The sequence below is a fragment of the Eutrigla gurnardus genome (genome assembly GCF_963514095.1).
Source record: "Eutrigla gurnardus genome assembly, chromosome: 7".
Taxonomy (NCBI): domain Eukaryota; kingdom Metazoa; phylum Chordata; class Actinopteri; order Perciformes; family Triglidae; genus Eutrigla; species Eutrigla gurnardus.
The window spans coordinates 7136861-7158404 of record NC_139921.1 but is presented as its reverse complement, the minus strand read 5'-3'; the positions used below and the strand labels follow the sequence as shown (position 1 = coordinate 7158404).

The following is a 21544-nucleotide window of genomic DNA, read 5'->3' as shown; positions in this document are numbered from 1 at the left end:
GGGAATGGGTTTAATGCAAACAGGACCTTCTAACCCCAATGCTGCTCACACAAGAAACAAAGTTTATTTGTCACACAGCATAATTGCATACAAAGTCAATCGAAGACGTGAATAGAAGCCATTTTGCAATGGGCAGCTCAAATGACACAAATAACACAACACATACAAGACAAATTCACGGAAGTCCCACGAACCAAGAACTTGTGTGACGCTTTGTGTGTCAGTGTTGAGATTCTCATTCTGTCGGCTATAATTTCAGACAGGACGGCGTTTGGTTTCCCGGCTTCATATGCTAATGCTAGCCAGATAATGCTAGCTTCCTATATATTCCTAATGTTGCCATACTAATCATAGGTAGGGTTGCCAACTTTGTCACTATGAAATAAGGGACAAAACGTGGCCTGCAGTAGGAATGCGAGTATGGTTTTGTGTGAATATACAGAGTATTGTTTTAAGGCATTTGTTATAATAATAGCAGTTTTGCAGAGGAATAAAATAGCAGACACTCAGAACGTACACCCTCTGTGTACACAAACAGTGGTGGGGAATAAATGCTTCACATTCTTATTCACTCAAACTATACACAAGTTGAAAAGCAAAACATTTAAACAAAAATAGAGGAACAGTGGGCTTACCTCTGCTCACCAACTCTACTTTTTCCATGGATATTTTTGGCTGCTCTTGACGGATTCAAGAAGTCTTTTGTCCTTTTGTGCAGCCAGAGAAAAGTCCTTACATGACAAGTCACAGTTCACAGATATTTGAAGTTCATTTTTGATCAGCTCTGTACTGCATCTGTTTCTTGAGTCTGACCATTTAATGGTCATCAGAGAGAAAATCCTCTCTACAATGGCATTTGAGCCTGGCACGCTGAGGACAAATGAGACCACCCTGAACATGTTGATCAAGTTGGCTTTCCCTAGGTTTTGGAAAACTGCAACCCACTTCTCACTGGTAGATTTTGTGGTATCCTGTGTGGCTTTCTTTATTTCCTCCCTGCTAGCACAAAACTCTTCATAGAGTTGGTCCATACTCACTGTCTCTGTCATTTTGAGGGCAACCACCACCTGCTCCAGGTCAGTGAAGGAGAGCTCCTCCTGTAGGCCGATCGGTTTCAGTTTCATCATCACATTTTCTGATGAGAAATCAAACCATTTGTCAATGTATGCAATGACAGAGTCATAGAACTTCAGAAAGTCCTTCTGCTGCTGTGATCTCTGTGCTGGCAGTTGTTTGTCCATCAGCTGCTTGGTCTGGTATCCAAAAAAGCTGTCTACTTTCTGCTGAAGCATCTTCGCTTTGAATTTTCCCACCTCCCCGTGCACTTCTGTGATGCAGAGCTTTGTTTCCTCCAGCTTTTTAACGAGTGTGTTAAAAACACACCCCACGTTGTGGAAAAAGCACAGATAAATCTCAGTAGCTGCAGTTTTTTCTTCATCCTCAAAAATCCTCCTCAGAAACACAGGACAGGTCTCCCCAAGGGACCTGAAGTATGAGGTGAGAGCTGGCCAGCTCTGCAGGAGACGATCAACAGCTGGATGGAGAGACAGCCATCGCGTGCAAACATGACGCAGAATTTCACGCCACTCAATGTCAACAAAAACAAAAAATGCACGCTGTTCCTCTCTTCTGGAAGCAGATACTGAGAAGTGGCTGTAGATCTTTAAAACCAGTGACTCAATATCCACTGACAGCTGATCACAGGCGTGCTTGCAGGTGTTATGAGCTATGTGAGCCGGGCAGTTAGCTTTCAAAATGCGACTGTTGTCACTGCTCAATAACTGGTAAACGGAGTGGTGTTTTCCGAAGTTTACATTGGCATTATCTGCCGCACAGGCCGTGATGTGTTTTATATCCAGTTCATACTTTTTCAGGCAGTTCATCAGAGCTTGATGAATACCATTTGCCGCTTCATCACTATCTTCATAAAAGTCAAGTAGCTTGCACCGCACTCCATCAGACACAGAAAAATATCTCACGCACACTGGAAACATTTTTCTATTTCCCTTGTTTGAGGCATCGGAGGCAACCGAGTAAAACACAGGCTCACCTTCAGTCGGGGAAAGATCATTCAGGATATCCTGTACAGTCTTTGGTCCTAATACATTCATTGTGATCATCTCAGCTTTCGTTCTTCCGAGGTGCATCTTCTTCACAACATTTGAGTCATGAAACAATGCTCCGTTTAGCTTAACGAGGCAGTCGGCGCTGTTGTAGCTAAGTCCATGTTTGACAGTGTGATAGACATACGAGGCTTCACTTGCCGCTATTTTGTCCGTTTCCACAGCAGCCGCCCCGAAGAATGCACCAATGTTGCTTGCACCTTTAGCGAGTGTGGCCTTCTTGTGCATTTCTGTGGAAGCATGTTGGGACAAGTCATTCTCACCTCCATGGCCAACTGAAAATTCCCGGCGACATAAAGTACAGAAGGCTTTCGTTGAGTCCCCGCTGACGGGCTTAACCCACGTCTTTGTAACTTCCCATAGTTTGTTGTAGCTGCACAGTCTTTTCTTTTTTGCAGGTTTATCCATTGTGGTTCAATCCGTATTCACAGTCGACTCAGCAACGTCACACTGTGATTTTCTCTTGTTTTTTTTTGAGGAATTGGCGCATTTACTGAACGTATACTGATACGGGAGGTGGGGCTGTGATTGGATGATGACAGGTGTCGTTGATGATCCTCAAGTGTCGTGATCAGCGCTGCTGCAGTTGTATCAGTCAGTGGTCAGATCAGCTTAGCAGTCAATAAGTGGGACAAAAGAGGTCACGTACGGGACAAATAAATTAGGCCCAATATATGGGACGTCCCGGCTAATACGGGACAGTTGGCAATCCTAATCATAGGAAGCCAGTGTTAGCTGGCTAGCATGGTAGCTAACAATGAAAGTAAACTTATTAGCAAGACTGAGCTAGTCTGGTGTTTGTCCTGCTGTCTTTCACAAGGCTTGATCTTGAGGTTTCTTCTAAGCGTTGCGTTGGCGTGACATTTCCTCTGCTCCTTGTTGCTGCTGCCACTGAGCAACCACAGCAACATGACAAAGAAGCAGAACCCGATTGGTCTTCCTGTGTGCATTTGACCTGCTGATTGGCTCACAAGTAGAACCTTAGAGAACCAAGGTGGTTTGACTTTGGAAATAGAACCTTTTAGTTTCCTAAATAAAACACCTCACATAATGTTACTAAGTTGTCATAGAATAAGAATATGTGAATAACTTAATTATGACAAAAATGTCAGTTAGAACCTGAGGTGATGAACAGTTGTTTGTAATTGTTTCATCACTAATTTCTGATTCCTCTTCAGACTCAGTGGCTGTAACCTCTCAGAGAGAAGCTGTGAAGGTCTGTCCTCAGTTCTCAGCTCCCAGTCCTCCAGTCTAAGAGACCTGGACCTGAGTAACAACAACCTGCAGGATTCAGGAGTGAAGCTGCTGTCTGCTGGCCTGGAGAGTCCACACTGTCGACTGGAAACTCTCAGGTCAGATTCAACTACTTTGAGAAGTTTACCTATGAAGCTTTCAATGATGCGTTTACATGCACCAAATATTCAGTTTTTTTATATTCAAGTAATCCTCAAAAGACATGTTTGCTACTAATCTGTTTACATGGCTGATGAAATACTGTTTCTGCTGCTAACGACTTTCCAGCAGAAGAACAAAACAAAACAAAACTTGTCAAAACCAAACCTCTTGTTTATCTTTTCCCCACCGTTCGATGTTATAATAGTTTTATAAATCCACCTGGCGTTTATAAATGCTGTTGCAAACGTCAGTCTACGTTTGTGAACGTCACTCCATGAACATGTGAGCCTGAACTACAACACCAGACTGTCTCTGCTGTCAAGGTGGAGCCAGTTTGAACCACTTTCTATACAGTTGAGTTTATTGAGTTTTATATGAAATGAACTAATATTCTTGTCACGGTGGCTGAAGCAGCAGGGAGGACCCACATGCAGACTCAAAGCTATGCAGATGCAATGAAGACATATTATTCATGAAAACACCCCCTAGTGGCCAGCAGAGAGAATGCAGCTTCAAGGACCTTCAGGCTTGACTTCACTTTTCTGAACCAGAGGTTGATGCCTGATTGGAATATCAACTCTGACAACTGAACATGAACCAACCAGACATTTTGATGCTGCTGACAGTTTTAATTCAAAGTTTAAAGCTTCTAACTCGTCTACGGAGACAAAACACCATTTTAACACCAACATGTGCACACACTTTTATGATGACAATGACTGTAAAAGGCTCTATAGCAAGGGTCAGTAAGAGGTGGAGCTTGGCCCAGATCCAGACCCAGACCCCGTCCTACTTGGACCCAGACCCATAACTAATAGATCATTGAGAATTATGAAATGATGACGGAGCGTTTCCATTTTACTGCTGCAGCGTTAGCATCACTACACTGGTTCAGATGGTTGGAGGCTAAATCATCTCACTGGTTGCTACTCACAAACACGTAATTACCCAGTAATGCAACGGGGTGAAACGTTAACTCTGGACTTAATCAAATCTGTGCAAACTGGAGTTTCTGTGAGTGACGTTTCTATGGTGACAACTGACGAGACTCACTGACAGCTGACAGATGGATCAGAGAGTGGAGGTGATAAACGTCAGTCAGGTCGGTGAAATCTAGAGCCGATAGATAAGTTCACACGGCTGCTCTCAAAGAGGAACGCTGACAGTGAGAACAGAGCTTTGAATCAAGACAGACTCTTTTCTTCCAACTGGCAGTTGAACACCTGAATGCCTCATATGTTCTGAGACTCTTAAGAAGCACATTTTCAAAGCTGTGTTTTGTATTTTACTGTTATTATCAGAGTACTTGTTATTCATAATTCCTCCAGTTCAATATGAAAACTAGAAACATTGTTGAAATGTTATTGAATTAAAGCCTTTTGTCACACAGCGGTGAGGTCTGTCTTGTCTTGGGTGTTTTTGTCTCATGTATTTCCTGTTTTATTTTGAAATCCTAACTCTCCTCTCGTTCCAGGTCACTTGCCCTTCCTCATGTGTCTCCAGTCTGACGTCTTCCCTGATCCCTGATTGTTTCCACCTGTTTCCCATTACCCTTCTGTGTACTTAAGTCTGCGTCTTCCCTTGTCCTGTGCCAAAGTGTTTCGCCTGTCGTTCACCCAAGCCCTTCGTCATAGCCTTGTCGCGTTAAGTATCTGCCCCGTTTAATTGTCACTGGTTTATGTTTCTGTTTTTTTGTTGTGCCTCTAGAAGAGTGATTTTTTGTTGTAACCTTTTGCATAGTGTAGCTCTGCTCACAGCTTTAAGTTTAGCCTTTTTGATTTCCTCCACCTGGGAGCGATTTTGTGTTGTTTTTGTATTTCCTGTTATTCAGTGTTCGATAGCCATGTCAACCTCCTCGAGAGCGTTTTCTGTTGTTTAGTTAGGATTGAGATTAGTCAGGTTTTGTTTTTTTGTCTACCTCCTTGAGAGCGTTTTCTGTTGTGTAGTTAGGATTGATATTAGTCAGGTTTAGTTTCTTATTCTCCGATACTCGTTGAGTTCCCACCGTTGGTGTGGTTTTGTTTTCTCCTTTTCCTTTTGTTTTTCCTCCTCAGTGTTCTGAGTCTGTCAGGTTAAGGTTTCATAGCCTTATTTGTTTCACTCTGTCTGAGCCAGCAAATTCAGAAATAAAAGCCTGTTGATTTCTGCTTAACACTGCATCTGAGTCCTCCTTTAAGTCTAGGCCTGACAACTTTTTTCTTTGCTCGATGGTTTAACATCAATACCAGATCTTTGTTGGTACACCAGGTCTGAAGACAGACCACATAGACTGTTTCAACTGTTGTTTTCTATCGCTTCAATTTCTCTCTCAATCATTTCAGCTCATCTCTTTTCTTTCTTTTAACTTCCTGCTCTGTCCATCTCTGTCCATCACTCAGCCACGCTTATCCCACCCAGTACAACATCAACACAGCAAAAGACAAATATCACTTTCTCTCATTTTAAAAAGTGGACAAATGGACATAAGTCTATGTAATGTCCCCAGAAGTGACAGTAGTGTGTGTGTCTTCAGTCTGTCAGGTTGTCTGATCACAGAGGACGGCTGTTCTTCTCTGGCCTCAGCTCTGAACTCCAACCTCTCCTATCTGAGACAGCTGGACCTGAGCTACAATCATCCAGGAGACTCAGGAGTCAAGCTGCTGTCTGCTGGACTGGAGGGTCCACACTGGAGACTGGACACTCTCAGGTGAGGACAGATGGACAGACATCAGACTGGACACTCTCAGGTGAGGACAGATGGACAGAATTCAGACTGAACACTCTCAGGTGAGGACAGATGGACAGACATCAGACTGGACACTTAGGTGAGGACAGATGGACAGACATCAGACTGGAGTTTCTCAGGTGAGGACAGGTGGACAGACATCAGACTGGACACTCTCAGGTGAGGACAGATGGACAGACATCAGACTGGACTCTTAGGTGAAGACAGATGGAACTACATCAGAATGGACACTCAGGTGAGGACAGGTGGACAGACATCAGACTGGACACTCAGGTGAGGACAGATGGACAGACATCAGAATAGACACTCAGGTGAGGACAGATGGACAGACATCAGAATGGACACTCAGGTGAGGACAGGTGGACAGACACCAGACTGGACACTCAGGTGAGGACAGATGGACAGACATCAGACTGGACTCTTAGGTGAGGACAGATGGACAGACATCAGACTGGACACTCAGGTGAGGACAGATGGACAGACATCAGACTGGACACTATCAGGTAAGGACAGATGGACAGACATCAGACTGGACACTCAGGTGAGGACAGATGGACAGACATCAGACTGGAGACTCAGGTGAGGACAGGTGGACAGACATCAGACTGGACACTCTCAGGTAAGGACAGATGGACAGACATCAGACTGGAGACTCAGGTGAGGACAGGTGGACAGACATCAGACTGGACACTCAGGTGAGGACAGATGGGCCGACATCAGACTGGACACTCTCAGGTGAGGACAGATGGACAGACATCAGACTGGACACTCTCAGGTGAGGACAGATGGACAGACATCAGACTGGACTCTTAGGTGAAGACAGATGGAACGACATCAGAATGGACACTCAGGTGAGGACAGGTGGACAGACAGCAGACTGGACTCTCAGGTGAGGACAGATGGACAGACATCAGACTGGACACTCTCAGGTAAGGATAGATGGACAGACATCAGACTGGACACTCAGGTGAGGACAGATGGACAGACATCAGACTGGACACTCAGGTGAGGACAGATGGACATACACCAGACTGGAGTTTCTCAGGTGAGGACAGGTGGACAGACATCAGACTGGACACTCTCAGGTGAGGACAGATGGACAGACATCAGACTGGACTCTTAGGTGAGGACAGATGGACAGACATCAGACTGGACTCTTAGGTGAAGACAGATGGAACGACATCAGAATGGACACTCAGGTGAGGACAGATGGACAGACATCAGACTAGACACTCAGGTGAGGACAGATGGACAGACATCAGACTGGACACTCAGGTGAGGACAGATGGACATACACCAGACTGGAGTTTCTCAGGTGAGGACAGGTGGACAGACATCAGACTGGACACTCTCAGGTGAGGACAGATGGACAGACATCAGACTGGACACTCAGGTGAGGACAGATGGACAGACATCAGACTAGACTCTCAGGTGAGGACAGATGGAACGACATCAGAATGGACACTCAGGTGAGGACAGGTGGACAGACATCAGACTGGACACTCAGGTGAGGACAGGTGGACAGACATCAGACTGGACACTCTCAGGTGAGGACAGATGGACAGACATCAGACTGGACTCTTAGGTGAAGACAGATGGAACGACATCAGAATGGACACTCAGGTGAGGACAGGTGGACAGACATCAGACTGGACACTCAGGTGAGGACAGGTGGACAGACATCAGACTGGACACTCAGGTGAGGACAGATGGACAGACATCAGACTAGACACTCAGGTGAGGACAGGTGGACAGACACCAGACTGGACACTCAGGTGAGGACAGATGGACAGACAACAGACTGGACACTCAGGTGAGGACAGATGGACAGACATCTGACTAGACACTCAGGTGAGGACAGATGGACAGACATCAGACTGGACACTCAGGTGAGGACAGGTGGACAGACATCAGACTGGACACTCAGGTGAGGACAGATGGGCTGACATCAGACTGGACACTCTCAGGTGAGGACAGATGGACAGACATCAGACTGGACTCTCAGGTGAGGACAGATGGACAGACACCAGACTGGACACTCAGGTGAGGACAGATGGACAGACATCAGTCTGGACACTATCAGGTAAGGACAGATGGACAGACATCAGACTGGTCTCTCAGGTGAGGACAGATGGACAGACATCAGACTGGACACTTAGGTGAGGACAGATGGACAGAATTCAGACTGAACACTCAGGTGAGGACAGATGGACAGACATCAGACTGGACACTTAGGTGAGGACAGATGGACAGACATCAGACTGGAGTTTCTCAGGTGAGGACAGGTGGACAGACATCAGACTGGACACTCTCAGGTGAGGACAGATGGACAGACATCAGACTGGACTCTTAGGTGAAGACAGATGGAACGACATCAGAATGGACACTCAGGTGAGGACAGGTGGACAGACATCAGACTGGACACTCAGGTGAGGACAGATGGACAGACATCAGAATGGACACTCAGGTGAGGACAGGTGGACAGACACCAGACTGGACACTCAGGTGAGGACAGATGGACAGACATCAGACTGGACTCTTAGGTGAGGACAGATGGACAGACATCAGACTGGACACTCAGGTGAGGACAGATGGACAGACATCAGACTGGACACTCTCAGGTAAGGACAGATGGACAGACATCAGACTGGACACTCAGGTGAGGACAGATGGACAGACATCAGACTGGACACTCTCAGGTAAGGACAGATGGACAGACATCAGACTGGAGACTCAGGTGAGGACAGGTGGACAGACATCAGACTGGACACTCAGGTGAGGACAGATGGGCCGACATCAGACTGGACACTCTCAGGTGAGGACAGATGGACAGACATCAGACTGGACACTCTCAGGTGAGGACAGATGGACAGACATCAGACTGGACTCTTAGGTGAAGACAGATGGAACGACATCAGAATGGACACTCAGGTGAGGACAGGTGGACAGACAGCAGACTGGACTCTCAGGTGAGGACAGATGGACAGACATCAGACTGGACACTCAGGTGAGGACAGATGGACATACATCAGACTGGAGTTTCTCAGGTGAGGACAGATGGACAGACATCAGACTGGACACTCAGGTGAGGACAGATGGACAGACATCAGACTGGACACTCAGGTGAGGACAGATGGACATACACCAGACTGGAGTTTCTCAGGTGAGGACAGGTGGACAGACATCAGACTGGACACTCTCAGGTGAGGACAGATGGACAGACATCAGACTGGACTCTTAGGTGAAGACAGATGGAACGACATCAGACTGGACACTCAGGTAAGGACAGATGGACAGACATCAGACTGGACTCTTAGGTGAGGACAGAAGGACAGACATCAGAATGGACACTCAGGTGAGGACAGGTGGACAGACAGCAGACTGGACTCTCAGGTGAGGACAGATGGACAGACATCAGAATGGACACTCAGGTGAGGACAGGTGGACAGACAGCAGACTGGACTCTCAGGTGAGGACAGATGGACAGACATCAGACTGGACACTCAGGTGAGGACAGATGGACATACATCAGACTGGACACTCAGGTGAGGACAGGTGGACAGACAGCAGACTGGACTCTCAGGTGAGGACAGATGGACAGACATCAGACTGGACACTCAGGTGAGGACAGATGGACATACATCAGACTGGACACTCAGGTGAGGACAGATGGACAGACATCAGACTGGACACTCTCAGGTAAGGACAGATGGACAGACATCAGACTGGACACTCAGGTGAGGACAGATGGACAGACATCAGACTGGACACTCAGGTGAGGACAGATGGACATACACCAGACTGGAGTTTCTCAGGTGAGGACAGGTGGACAGACATCAGACTGGACACTCTCAGGTGAGGACAGATGGACAGACATCAGACTGGACTCTTAGGTGAGGACAGATGGACAGACATCAGACTGGACTCTTAGGTGAAGACAGATGGAACGACATCAGAATGGACACTCAGGTGAGGACAGATGGACAGACATCAGACTAGACACTCAGGTGAGGACAGATGGACAGACATCAGAATGGACACTCAGGTGAGGACAGGTGGACAGACACCAGACTGGACACTCAGGTGAGGACAGATGGACAGACACCAGACTGGACACTCAGGTGAGGACAGATGGACATACATCAGACTGGACACTCATGTGAGGACAGATGGACAGACATCAGACTGGACACTCTCAGGTAAGGACAGATGGACAGACATCAGACTGGACTCAGGTGAGGGCAGATGGACAGACATCAGACTGGACACTCAGGTGAGGACAGATGGACATACACCAGACTGGAGTTTCTCAGGTGAGGACAGGTGGACAGACATCAGACTGGACACTCTCAGGTGAGGACAGATGGACAGACATCAGACTGGACTCTTAGGTGAGGACAGATGGACAGACATCAGACTGGACTCTTAGGTGAAGACAGATGGAACGACATCAGAATGGACACTCAGGTGAGGACAGATGGACAGACATCAGACTAGACACTCAGGTGAGGACAGATGGACAGACATCAGACTGGACACTCAGGTGAGGACAGATGGACAGACACCAGACTGGACACTCAGGTGAGGACAGATGGACAGACACCAGACTGGACACTCAGGTGAGGACAGATGGACAGACATCTGACTAGACACTCAGGTGAGGACAGATGGACAGACATCAGACTGGACACTCAGGTGAGGACAGGTGGACAGACATCAGACTGGACACTCAGGTGAGGACAGATGGACAGACATCTGACTGGACACTCTCAGGTAAGGACAGATGGACAGACATCAGACTGGACACTCAGGTGAGGACAGATGGACAGACATCAGACTGGACACTCTCAGGTAAGGACAGATGGACAGACATCAGACTGGACACTCTCAGGTGAGGACAGATGGACAGACATCAGACTAGAGACTCAGGTGAGGACAGGTGGACAGACATCAGACTGGACACTCAGGTGAGGTCAGATGGGCCGACATCACACTGGACACTCTCAGGTGAGGACAGATGGACAGACATCAGACTAGACACTCAGGTGAGGACAGATGGACAGACATCAGACTGGACTCTCAGGTGAGGACAGATGCACAGACATCAGACTGGACACTCTCAGGTGAGGACAGATGGACAGACATCAGACTGGAGACTCAGGTGAGGACAGGTGGACAGACATCAGACTGGACACCTAGGTGAGGACAGATGGACAGACATCAGACTGGACACTCAGGTGAGGACAGGTGGACAGACAGCAGACTGGACTCTCAGGTGAGGACAGATGGACAGACATCAGCCTGGACTCTCAGGTGAGGACAGGTGAACAGACACCAGACTGGACACTCAGGTGAGGACAGATGGACAGACATCAGACTGGACACTCTCAGGTGAGGACAGATGGACAGACATCAGACTGGAGACTCAGGTGAGGACAGGTGGACAGACATCAGACTGGACACTCAGGTGAGGACAGATGGGCCGACATCAGACTGGACACTCTCAGGTGAGGACAGATGGACAGACATCAGACTAGACACTCAGGTGAGGACAGATGGACAGACATCAGACTGGACTCTCAGGTGAGGACAGATGCACAGACATCAGACTGGAGACTCAGGTGAGGATAGATGGACAGACATCAGACTGGACACCTAGGTGAGGACAGATGGACAGACATCAGACTGGACACTTAGGTGAGGACAGATGGACAGACATCAGACTGGACTCTCAGGTGAGGACAGATGGACAACATATCCAGACTGTGTCTCCGTCTCTGACTGAGGAACTGGGGTTCATGTTTAATGGTGGACCTGATTGAGGTCTTTGAATGTCTTCCTGCAGGGTGGACCATGGGGGACAGCAGAATCTGAGACCTGGTGTGAGGAAGTGTGAGTATGTTTTCAGTAACTCAGCTGCTCCAGATTTGAACGTGTTCATGACTGAAATCCGATGATCACGTTTCTATCAGGATGTAGCGTTTGTTTCTTCGTGGCTGTAATGATGTCGTGTTGTGTTCACACCAAACGCCACATTTTCACACTCAATTACAAACAAAGTCAACGCAGAAACACAAACAGACGGCAGTTTCTGCCGGACGGCAACGGAGTCGTGTTTGTGTGAGTTTAAATATTTCAACTCAAGAGATAAAGCGTCTCAGCTTTGAGATCGTCCTCCTCTCGTCCCTGAATGCTAAATGGAGGAACCAGATGTTGTCTCCTGGGTCTGTGGTCCCCTAGAGGTCTACAATAGTAGCTCACATTAGTCCAGAGACCAGACCACAGGTCGGTCTGGTTTCAATCTTTAGTAATTTAAGGCCAAACTGTGATATTTTTTGATAACGATGTAATTTTGTAGCGTTTTTGTTGTCTGTTGATCGTCAGTGATCCAGAACAGACCGTTTGCGTTCTCACTAATCCAACTTTCCTAACGGCTCTACATATATTACACTAATTATACACATATATAGAAACCTGTTCTCCAGGCAGGACCACACGGCCTCCCACAAAGAACACCCCCACTCCACATGGCTGAACGGTCGACACCCACAGCCGCCATCTTGTAACACACACACACACACACACACACACACACACACACACACACACACACACACACACACACTTGTATAGTATTCAGTTAGATAGGCCACTTCGACTTAGTGTATGTTTCTTTGTTTATTGTTAATAAACCCCTTTTGAACATACTGCTGTGTTTATTAATGTTGTATAAGAATGAATGATATCAACCTCTTCTCTGTGAAGAATTCACAAATCCTTCAACTGTTTGTACTGATATTCTAATAGTTATTAATTATTGGCATTTGAGTACAAACTCCTTTATATTGAGACTGAGTATTGATATTAATAATTATCTATTAATAACTGAATCTGCTCCTGCTAGTTCCCCAACACTGTGTTTTTCTCTGCGATCCAACAAAACACACACCACTACACACCGTTGCCTATTTATCAATGAAATGTATGACGTGACGCATCACCATCAAGTTACCGCCCCCTTGTGATGTCATATACTAATACCCAAAGTATATTTATTAAGCTTTAAAACACAACCAAAAAACACCCAACTGTCTCCAACAATAACCTTTAGCTGCATTGTGTTTGTTCTCTCCATCAGATGTCTGTGAACTGGAACTGGACACAAACACAGTAGGCAGAAAACTCAAACTGGACGACACCAACAGGAAGGTGACAGGTGTGTCAGACGACCAGTCATATCCAGATCATCCAGACAGATTTGTCTCACGGCCTCAGCTGCTGTGTAGAGACGGTCTGACTGGTCGCTGTTACTGGGAGGTCCAGTGGAGAGGAAGGGTTTATATATCAGTGAGTTACAGAGGAATCAAGAGGATAGGAGACGACTCTGGGTTTGGATGGAATGATCAGTCCTGGAGTCTGGGTTGTTATGGTGGTGGTTTTTACTATGTCTGTCACAAAAGCAAACAAACACTCATCTCCTCCTCCTCCTCCTCCTCTGGTGTGGTAGCAGTGTACTTGGACTGTCCTGCTGGCACTTTGACCTTCTACAGAGTCTCCTCTGACAAACTGATCCACCTCCACACCTCCAACACCACATTCACTGAACCTCTTTATCCTGGGTTTAGAGTCTGGGATGGATCATCAGTGTCTCTGCGTCTCTGAAACTGTTCACAACAAACACAAAGCGGCGTGATTACATTCAGAGTCAATGCAAAGATGTGAATGAAAACATTGCAGTTTGTAATCAGTCAGGTTCATTCCTCCTTGTACTTGTTGTAAATGTATTAATGCTTGTGTAAATGTACTTAAATGAATGGAGTATATCGGGATGGCTTTGTCTTTAGACTGAACCTTGTCGTGTTGAGGAACATGCATTAGTGACTGGAGCAAATAGTTGCTGTCCAGTGAAAACCATCAACATGAAACACAGAGCACACACAGGTTAGAATAGAAAACATAATGTATTTAACATATTACAAATAAAAAAACATATTAAACTGTTTGTTCATTGTTGGAGAAAATGCTCCTGCTAAATCCACTAAGGAATGATAAACTATGATGATGCTGCAGCTGTGATTTTCCATTCATCAACGCTTTATAACGCTTGCTCTTGGGTGATGTTGGGACTTTGAACATCATGAGGGTGTTCTAGTCCTGCTGTATGTGAAAACATGTCCTGACATAACTTTTGTTATGATATGGAACAATAAATAAAATTGCATTTAAAAGAGAATAAACTGTTCTTGAACAGATATTTTAGCAAAAGTTTAATTAAACTATATTTTAAAACCAGTGTGACGATCTGAAAGATGCCTCGTCACTAAAATGAAAACAGGGCTGATGTTTGTTTCATTTCCCCAAGTACAGTCCGATACTATAGTATATTGAATGTGGAGATTATTCCCATTATTATCACCATATTGTGTTATTATTTCTAATACCTGCATCAGTTGAACTTGGTACAACTTGTGCAGGATCATTTGGATCGCTCCGTAGTGGCTGGCTGCAGTATAGGTCATAAGCCCCACCCCCTCCATGTTAGCAGATGGGACATGGACCAAACTAAAAAATCAAAGTACATGTCAAAAAAATGTTTCCCAAAGAGGGTTTCTGTCATTTTTAGGTATTTTTTATCACACTGATGTTTGTTCAAGTGTTCATTTTTCTGATAAGTTTGTTTTTTATTACTTATTTTATGCTATAAAAACAGACTGAAATGTCATGATTGACAACTGTGATTGACTCATTACTGCACAGACTCTGGCTCCAAAATTACAAGATGGCGGCGCTCATATCTGGAATATTTTGGCTTCACTTTCGTACAGTGGGAGAAAGTGGGAGAGAGCCACATCGTCCATCTTTAGATACAGTCTATGGTCTCAAACCACATGCCAAATTATTTTCATTTAGCTTGTGAGCAGCATGTTAGTAGTCAGTAACTGTAAAACAATGTTTGCTCAAAAAAACACATTTTACATGACATGGGTGTAGGGGGTTATGTTTTATCTACAGGTATTTAGGTAGTCAACAAAGAGACATAAAGTACCTGACACATAAAACTGGGTTATAATTGTAATTACAATAATTTTCTAGAGGTTTAAATTGCTGGGGTCAAATTGACCCCAAGGATAAAGGATGTTAGTATATTTGAGGATAACAGGAGGGTTAAAGAGATTCCTTCAACTCCTTCAGTACTCCCTGCTGGTGCAAATTGTAACTACATGATGTGATTGTGGAGGTATCTATAAAGTTGATCAAGTTGAATTACCAGTATCTAAATTGAATGAATTGATTATAAAAATATATTTATTTTTTCCCTGACATCAGATATTCTTTTTATCGTCCTAGCCCCAATTTGTATCAATAAAATCATACTTGAAAAAAATGGATCGTACCAACTTGATTGTCTCACGGATATCAAGGTCAGCACAGTCCTTAATATCGATTGTGGCTTCTTCTGGGGATCCACTTAAGAGCACATGCAGGAAAGCTGGGCTCAGTCCACCAAGGCATGGCCCATCATGTAGAAATGAATGACCGATCATTCGACCAGCAACAACAAAGAAGTCACTCTCCAAAAGGATAAGGGAAGTGGAGGGAATCCGATGATCTTCTTCTCCCTCAAAAAGAAGAGTTCCCCCTGGCACTTGAATAAACAAGAGAAAAGTCAAAGCATATAGATAGTAATGTAAAGGACATAGATATTTGGATGCGCAGGTAGTCGAGTGGTTAGAGCGCATGCCACATACACAGCGGACCCCGGTTCAAATCTCGTCTAAAGGACCATTGCTGCATGTCGCACCCCCTCTCTCTCCCATTTCCAATCTATCCACTGTCAAAAATAAAGGTGTCTATGCCTGAAAAAAAATCTTTAAAAAAAAGGACATAGATATTTACCTGTCATATAGCATTAGTAATGGAAATATCAATCAGCCACTGAATATTCTGGTTGATCCTGTAGAAACCTAAAGGTTCACAGCAGCTACATTCACATTTAGGAATAAGTTTAGTATTCTCTGGGTAAGCGTAAAGATCTGGGAAGACAGATCTGTTTTCAGTCTGGAACTGGTACCAACCAAACACCAAAGTGAATATTTACTTACCAAAATTGATCCCAAAACCATACTGAACTTTTGACATGATGGTTGCAAAGAAATGGCGAGTCACACCATCACCAATTGCTGGATCTCCTGAAAAAGCAAAACACACGGTACAGTCGTCAGTTAAATGAAAATTGTAAAAATATATATATTTTTTACCTTTAGTTTTGTATGTGTAAGCAATTTACCCTTAAGTGTGCATGTCAAGGGGCAAGCCCACTCAACATTAGCCATCTTATAAAAAGAAAGGAGTGCCCTTTCCCCATTGTTTGCCATCACTGAGCATAATACTAAGTTATTTCCACTATTTTCATGCTTTATCATCACTAAATTCTCCCTGATCTACATTCCAGACTTCTGGAAAAAAAGTCCAAAATGGTGCATTTTGACGAATAAAATTCACATTAAGGAGCTTCAAAGTCAAAGGTTTTATTTAATTAAAAGAAAGAACAAATATGTATCTTTATCTGGTATAAATCCCATTAGGATCATCAAGTGCCCATGTGGTCATTTGGGGGTCCAAATATGGGGTTCCAAAAGAGTCACCTCTGCCCGGGAGGGTTTTTAGACCCCCATAAAACCCCCACCAGTGGTACCATACCCTTCAAATTCATTTTGGCAAGAGCAAAGGTCCCACATATAACAAATAATCCTGTGTGGAATAAATGTGATCATTCATCGTGGTGCTAGGAGCACCCAAATAGTGAAAAATAATTTTGGCCATCAAAAAAAAAATTGGACTTTGGTGACCCACCTCTCACCCAAACAGTAAGGAATGTTGATTCTGCCTGTAATTGTGAAGTACACATTACAATGAACTAACAGAGCAATTTTCAGCCTTCTATCACTATTAGAACAGAAGTTATGGGCCTCCAAAAATGCCAACAAATGAAATGCGAAATTCCAATGTGTCAAAAAGGGGTGTGGCACTTGAAATTCAAATGGACGCCACGGGCAAACCGTTTGAGATATTGACCTGAAACTTCAGATTCCCTCGTTTGGTAACATAAGGCATATTTTCATCGCTTTTCAGCAAAATCTGAGAGGTGTCATGTACATGTGCCCCGATTTTGGCTGTTTTCACATGGAATGACCCAAATGTGATCTGTTAAAGCTAATGCACAGCGCCACTGTCATGCTGTGTGACGGCGGAGGTGGTGAACTTGGCGCATTAGCGGTCCTCGGTGCTGTACAGAAAATAACAAAGCAGTGAAAATCATATGGGTGCCAATTTCAATTATTATTAAGCTCAACAACTGCCGTTTCTTGCTATACCTGTTACAGGCCTAAACAGAAGAAACTCACAGTTTTCAAGCTGGTCAGCCACATCCCGCAGCAGGTCTGCCAGTGGCCTCCCGGTCGAGGCCATTACGCTTACTGGAGCTGGTTTGCAAAGTTACAGGGAGCAAGGCTTGGGATCGGGAATCATTTGCTTTTGTCTGGCCCTCCGATTTGACCAATCATGCTGTTGACTGAGGTTAGGACCTCCTACCTCATTAACATATGGACACAGAAATATGAAATAAATAAATGTAGGTGAACAGAAATGTAGAAATAAATATAAAGCATTTATTTATTTTGTTATTCATTCTTTTATTTATTTATTTATGCATTTATTTATTTATTAATTTCAGCATTTATTTATTTATTCCTGTATTTATTTATAGATTTATTCATGCATTTATTTATTCATTCATTTATTTCAGCATTTATTTATTCATTTATTTATTAATTTATTTATTTATACTTAAGTCATGTTTAGTCCTCCATAATAGTTGGCGTGGCAGACAATTACGGCCCGATCTAATGTGTATAACTGAATGAAACAGTCTATTGATCTAAAGGTAATAAGTCTTTATTTTCTACCTTGCAGTGCGACACTGTGGTGTAATGGTTAGCAACACCGCCCACGGCGCAGGCGACAGGGGTTCAACTCCCGTAGTTCACAAAGCAGTTCATTGAATGAATTATCATTTTCATTGGGTGCAATCCCCCCATGCCCAGAAAGAAAGTGGCGTCAGTTGAAAGCAAAAGAATATTGCGCAAATACGTTAACTTGTAAAGATTGCCATCAAGTCACCTTTTTCTGTCTGGGATAAATGAGGGTATGATGCATATGTATGTTTATGATAAATATGTGTTGTTATTTTGCTCATTGAATATTATGCCATTTATGTCTATTTGATGGTCGGCCAAGTGTATGGAACGCGTGTTGGTGGATAGGGCCGGACTTCCATGCCATTGGGCGCGTTTTGGATCGCATGCATTTGCGCCGATGCATGCACGAGACTTGAGAGGATCCGCCGGAACTCGTCATAAACACGCCAAGTTCTCACCACGTCAAGTGCACTTCACTGGCTTTTTTTTTTTTTTTTTTGATTTAAACTTTATTAATAATTAATTAATTAATAATCTTTGCACAAAGAATGGCCTGCCCAGTGGCGCTGGCTTTCTTCGTCGCTGACAAACTCGAGCCGAGGCATTTGAAGTCCCGTTGTTGACGGAGGCTGAGGAATTTTCTCACGTGGGAAATACCACGTGATAATTCTAACCAACTAGGGCAACGTTGAGGGGAGTGTCTTATGTCCGCACTTATTTCAGACCATCTGCAGAGAAAAGCATGCGAAGGGAGGTACCCTGGAGATACCGCGAGTTTTTAAAGTCATGTGACATGTCGCAAAGGGAAGTTATCACCAGCATTTGTGACGTTTTTTTCCCAGAATGCCTTGTTTTGCGAGGCAAATGCATGCGCATGCTTGATTCGAAACATGCCTATTGTCTATATATGGGGACGGGGAGAGCGCTCGCCCCGGGGGCGGAAATGCTTGACCGAAATCCGGTACGGGGAACCTGCGCACGACTGAGGCCCGACTGCTGGAAAATACCGTGACCCTGTTGGAATCTAACCGTTTTTTGTGGATTACCTTTTTTGGGGGATCATGAGAGGGATGCAGGACAAGGACATTTTTTTCCTGATGTGCGTTCATGGAGGGATTGCGCCGCGTAACAGGATACCCGCGGCGGCGGCTCTTCAGACTGTGAGGCAAACATTTCCCCTTTTCTTTTTTTTGTTATTTTGCCGGGAGTTCAGGCTTGGACTCAGGACTGGGTTTGTTTTTGGACGGTTTGATTTTGTGGTTGAGGGTTGGGGTGTATGGACGCTGGGTTTGCAAGGGTTGAGCGTGTTAAGAGTGTCTGTCAATTGATGGTTAACGAGTCGGCTTTTGCCGTTAAAAAAAAAAAAAACATTACGTGTCAGCGCGCCTGCCTTCACGCGCAACCGGTGTCAACTGAATATAAAGTGATTCAATGCATATGGTGGTTTCATCGTTTGTAAGTGCAATAATTATTTCCATCCTGTCACTGATAGGGAGGCCAGGCCTTCCGTTGGTTTTCATTAGTTGGGACTGCGGTAATAATTTTCGCAACATTGTACAACCGATCCTCCCGAAACCTTATTTGTGCGTTGTGGCAGCGAGCGCCTAATTAAATAAGGGTGTGAACTGTTACAGCTGGTGGCCCGTACGGGGACTCGGATCGAAGTGTTATTTTGCAATTGTTGCTAACGTTTTGTGCTAGCTATTGTGTAATTGTATTGTGTACTTATTTTTGGGAAATTGTTTGTGCATTGAACTGTTTGATCTTGCTGGGTGTATCAGGCAGGCTAAGAGGCTAGGCCAGTGAATCACTCGCACATCCTTTTTGCATTTAATAGTTTTATTTTATTAGGGTAATAGGTCATAGGGTATTTAATTACTGCATACATTATAGGACACTATTAGTGCTGTACACCACAGCATAGTGTGGACACCCTCAGTGCATTACATACATTTCCATCTCATACATGCAGGATGTCCTTGACCGCGGGTAACCAGCAGGGGTCTGCCTCGGCTAGTGCCGCTAATGAAGCAAGCCCTCTCATTGTTCTTGGTGAAGATGCCAGCTCATCTGGTAATGCAAATCCCTTTAAACATGTCACTACTAGGCACAATACCAGTAGTGTTTCAGAAATAACCACCCGATTGGAGACTATGTGTCTTGATAGTGACGAAGAGGGGGGGCATTCAGATGATGGAGTTGATGAAACACAGGAACAGCTCCAAGACTTGCATCTTAAAATTGAGACTTTAGGAAATAGACTCAAAGAGGCAGTAGACAGCACTCTCAATAGAGAAGATGGTATCAGAGCTGCAATTGAAGCTGCAGTGAAACATGCCATGGACTACTCTGATGGGAAGCTGAGGAAATTCGACCAAGCTGTGGTTGCTTGCTTGGAGCGCAGGGACAAACAATGGAAGGAGGAAATCAAAAGGGCTATCAGCAAACGTCCATCATGGGGTCCCGCTGCCTGCTCCACTCCAGGCTTTGGCCCCACCATGCTTCGTCCAATGGGAGGGGATGCCGCAATTACAGCTAGGCTCACAACTACCACCACGCCATATTCGGATGGAGTTTCCTAAGTTTGGGGAGTCAAGGAGCTCAAAAGACGTCACTGATTTCATTGAGTTATGTGAAAATGTTCTCACTCTTCGACCACTGACTGATGTTGAGCTCATTGGCACCATTAATTCAGTCCTTCAGGGACCAGCGCGGAGCTGGTGGCTAGCTGCACGTGACAAGATTACCACTTGGGAGGCATTCAAGAGTGCCTTCCTTGAAACCTTTCTGCCCTCTGACTATCCAACGGAGATGGAGGAGCTGGTTCGTGCAAGCATACAAGAACTCACACAGTGCTTGAGGGATGTACATCCTGGAAGTAGACCAGTTGTGCATGCCTCTTCTGCTAGGCCTGGACTTTATGCGCACAAGCCAAATCACTTTGAAGCCCCACCTAGGGAAATACGTATTGCCAGGAGGAAAAGAACACATGTTTCTCCATAAATCTCGTGACGCACTGCAGTGGAATCACCCAGACCCATCGGCTTACTTCTATGCAGCAGTGATTTAAGACTCCAACCCACAACCTCTAGTTTCACTGTCTGAGGCTCAACATGAGGTGGTCAGACCTCTGTTGCAGAAGTGGTCCTCGGTGTGGACAGAGGACACTGGTATTACCAATGTCTTCAAGCACAACATCCTGACAACTGATGAGCTTCCGGTGCGTAAAAGAGCGTATCGTGTGTCATCTCAAAAGCAAGCCATCATTGAAGAACATCTTGACAAGATGCTTAGTAACAACATCATTGAGCCATCGTCATCGG

At 44.9% G+C, this 21544-nt stretch overlaps 1 protein-coding gene across 4 annotated transcripts in view; it reads left to right on the top strand.

The window, feature by feature from the left end:
* Positions 1-21544, top strand: part of LOC311016342 (uncharacterized protein) — a 404261-nt gene that overhangs the window by 260226 nt on the left and 122491 nt on the right. For 2 of the 4 annotated variants that reach the window (XR_014597473.1, XM_084013971.1), the window contains exons 16-17: positions 3302-3475; positions 6031-6204. Coding sequence is in view for 3 of the 4 variants with exons in the window: in XM_084013971.1 (XP_083870097.1) it covers positions 3302-3475; positions 6031-6204 (348 nt within the window). In the remaining variant the exon portion in view is untranslated. Of the gene's footprint in view, positions 1-3301; positions 3476-6030; positions 6205-12088; positions 12136-13381; positions 14585-21544 lie in introns of those variants that run through there. The other 2 variants (XM_084013973.1, XM_084013972.1) reach the window with 2 other exon arrangements.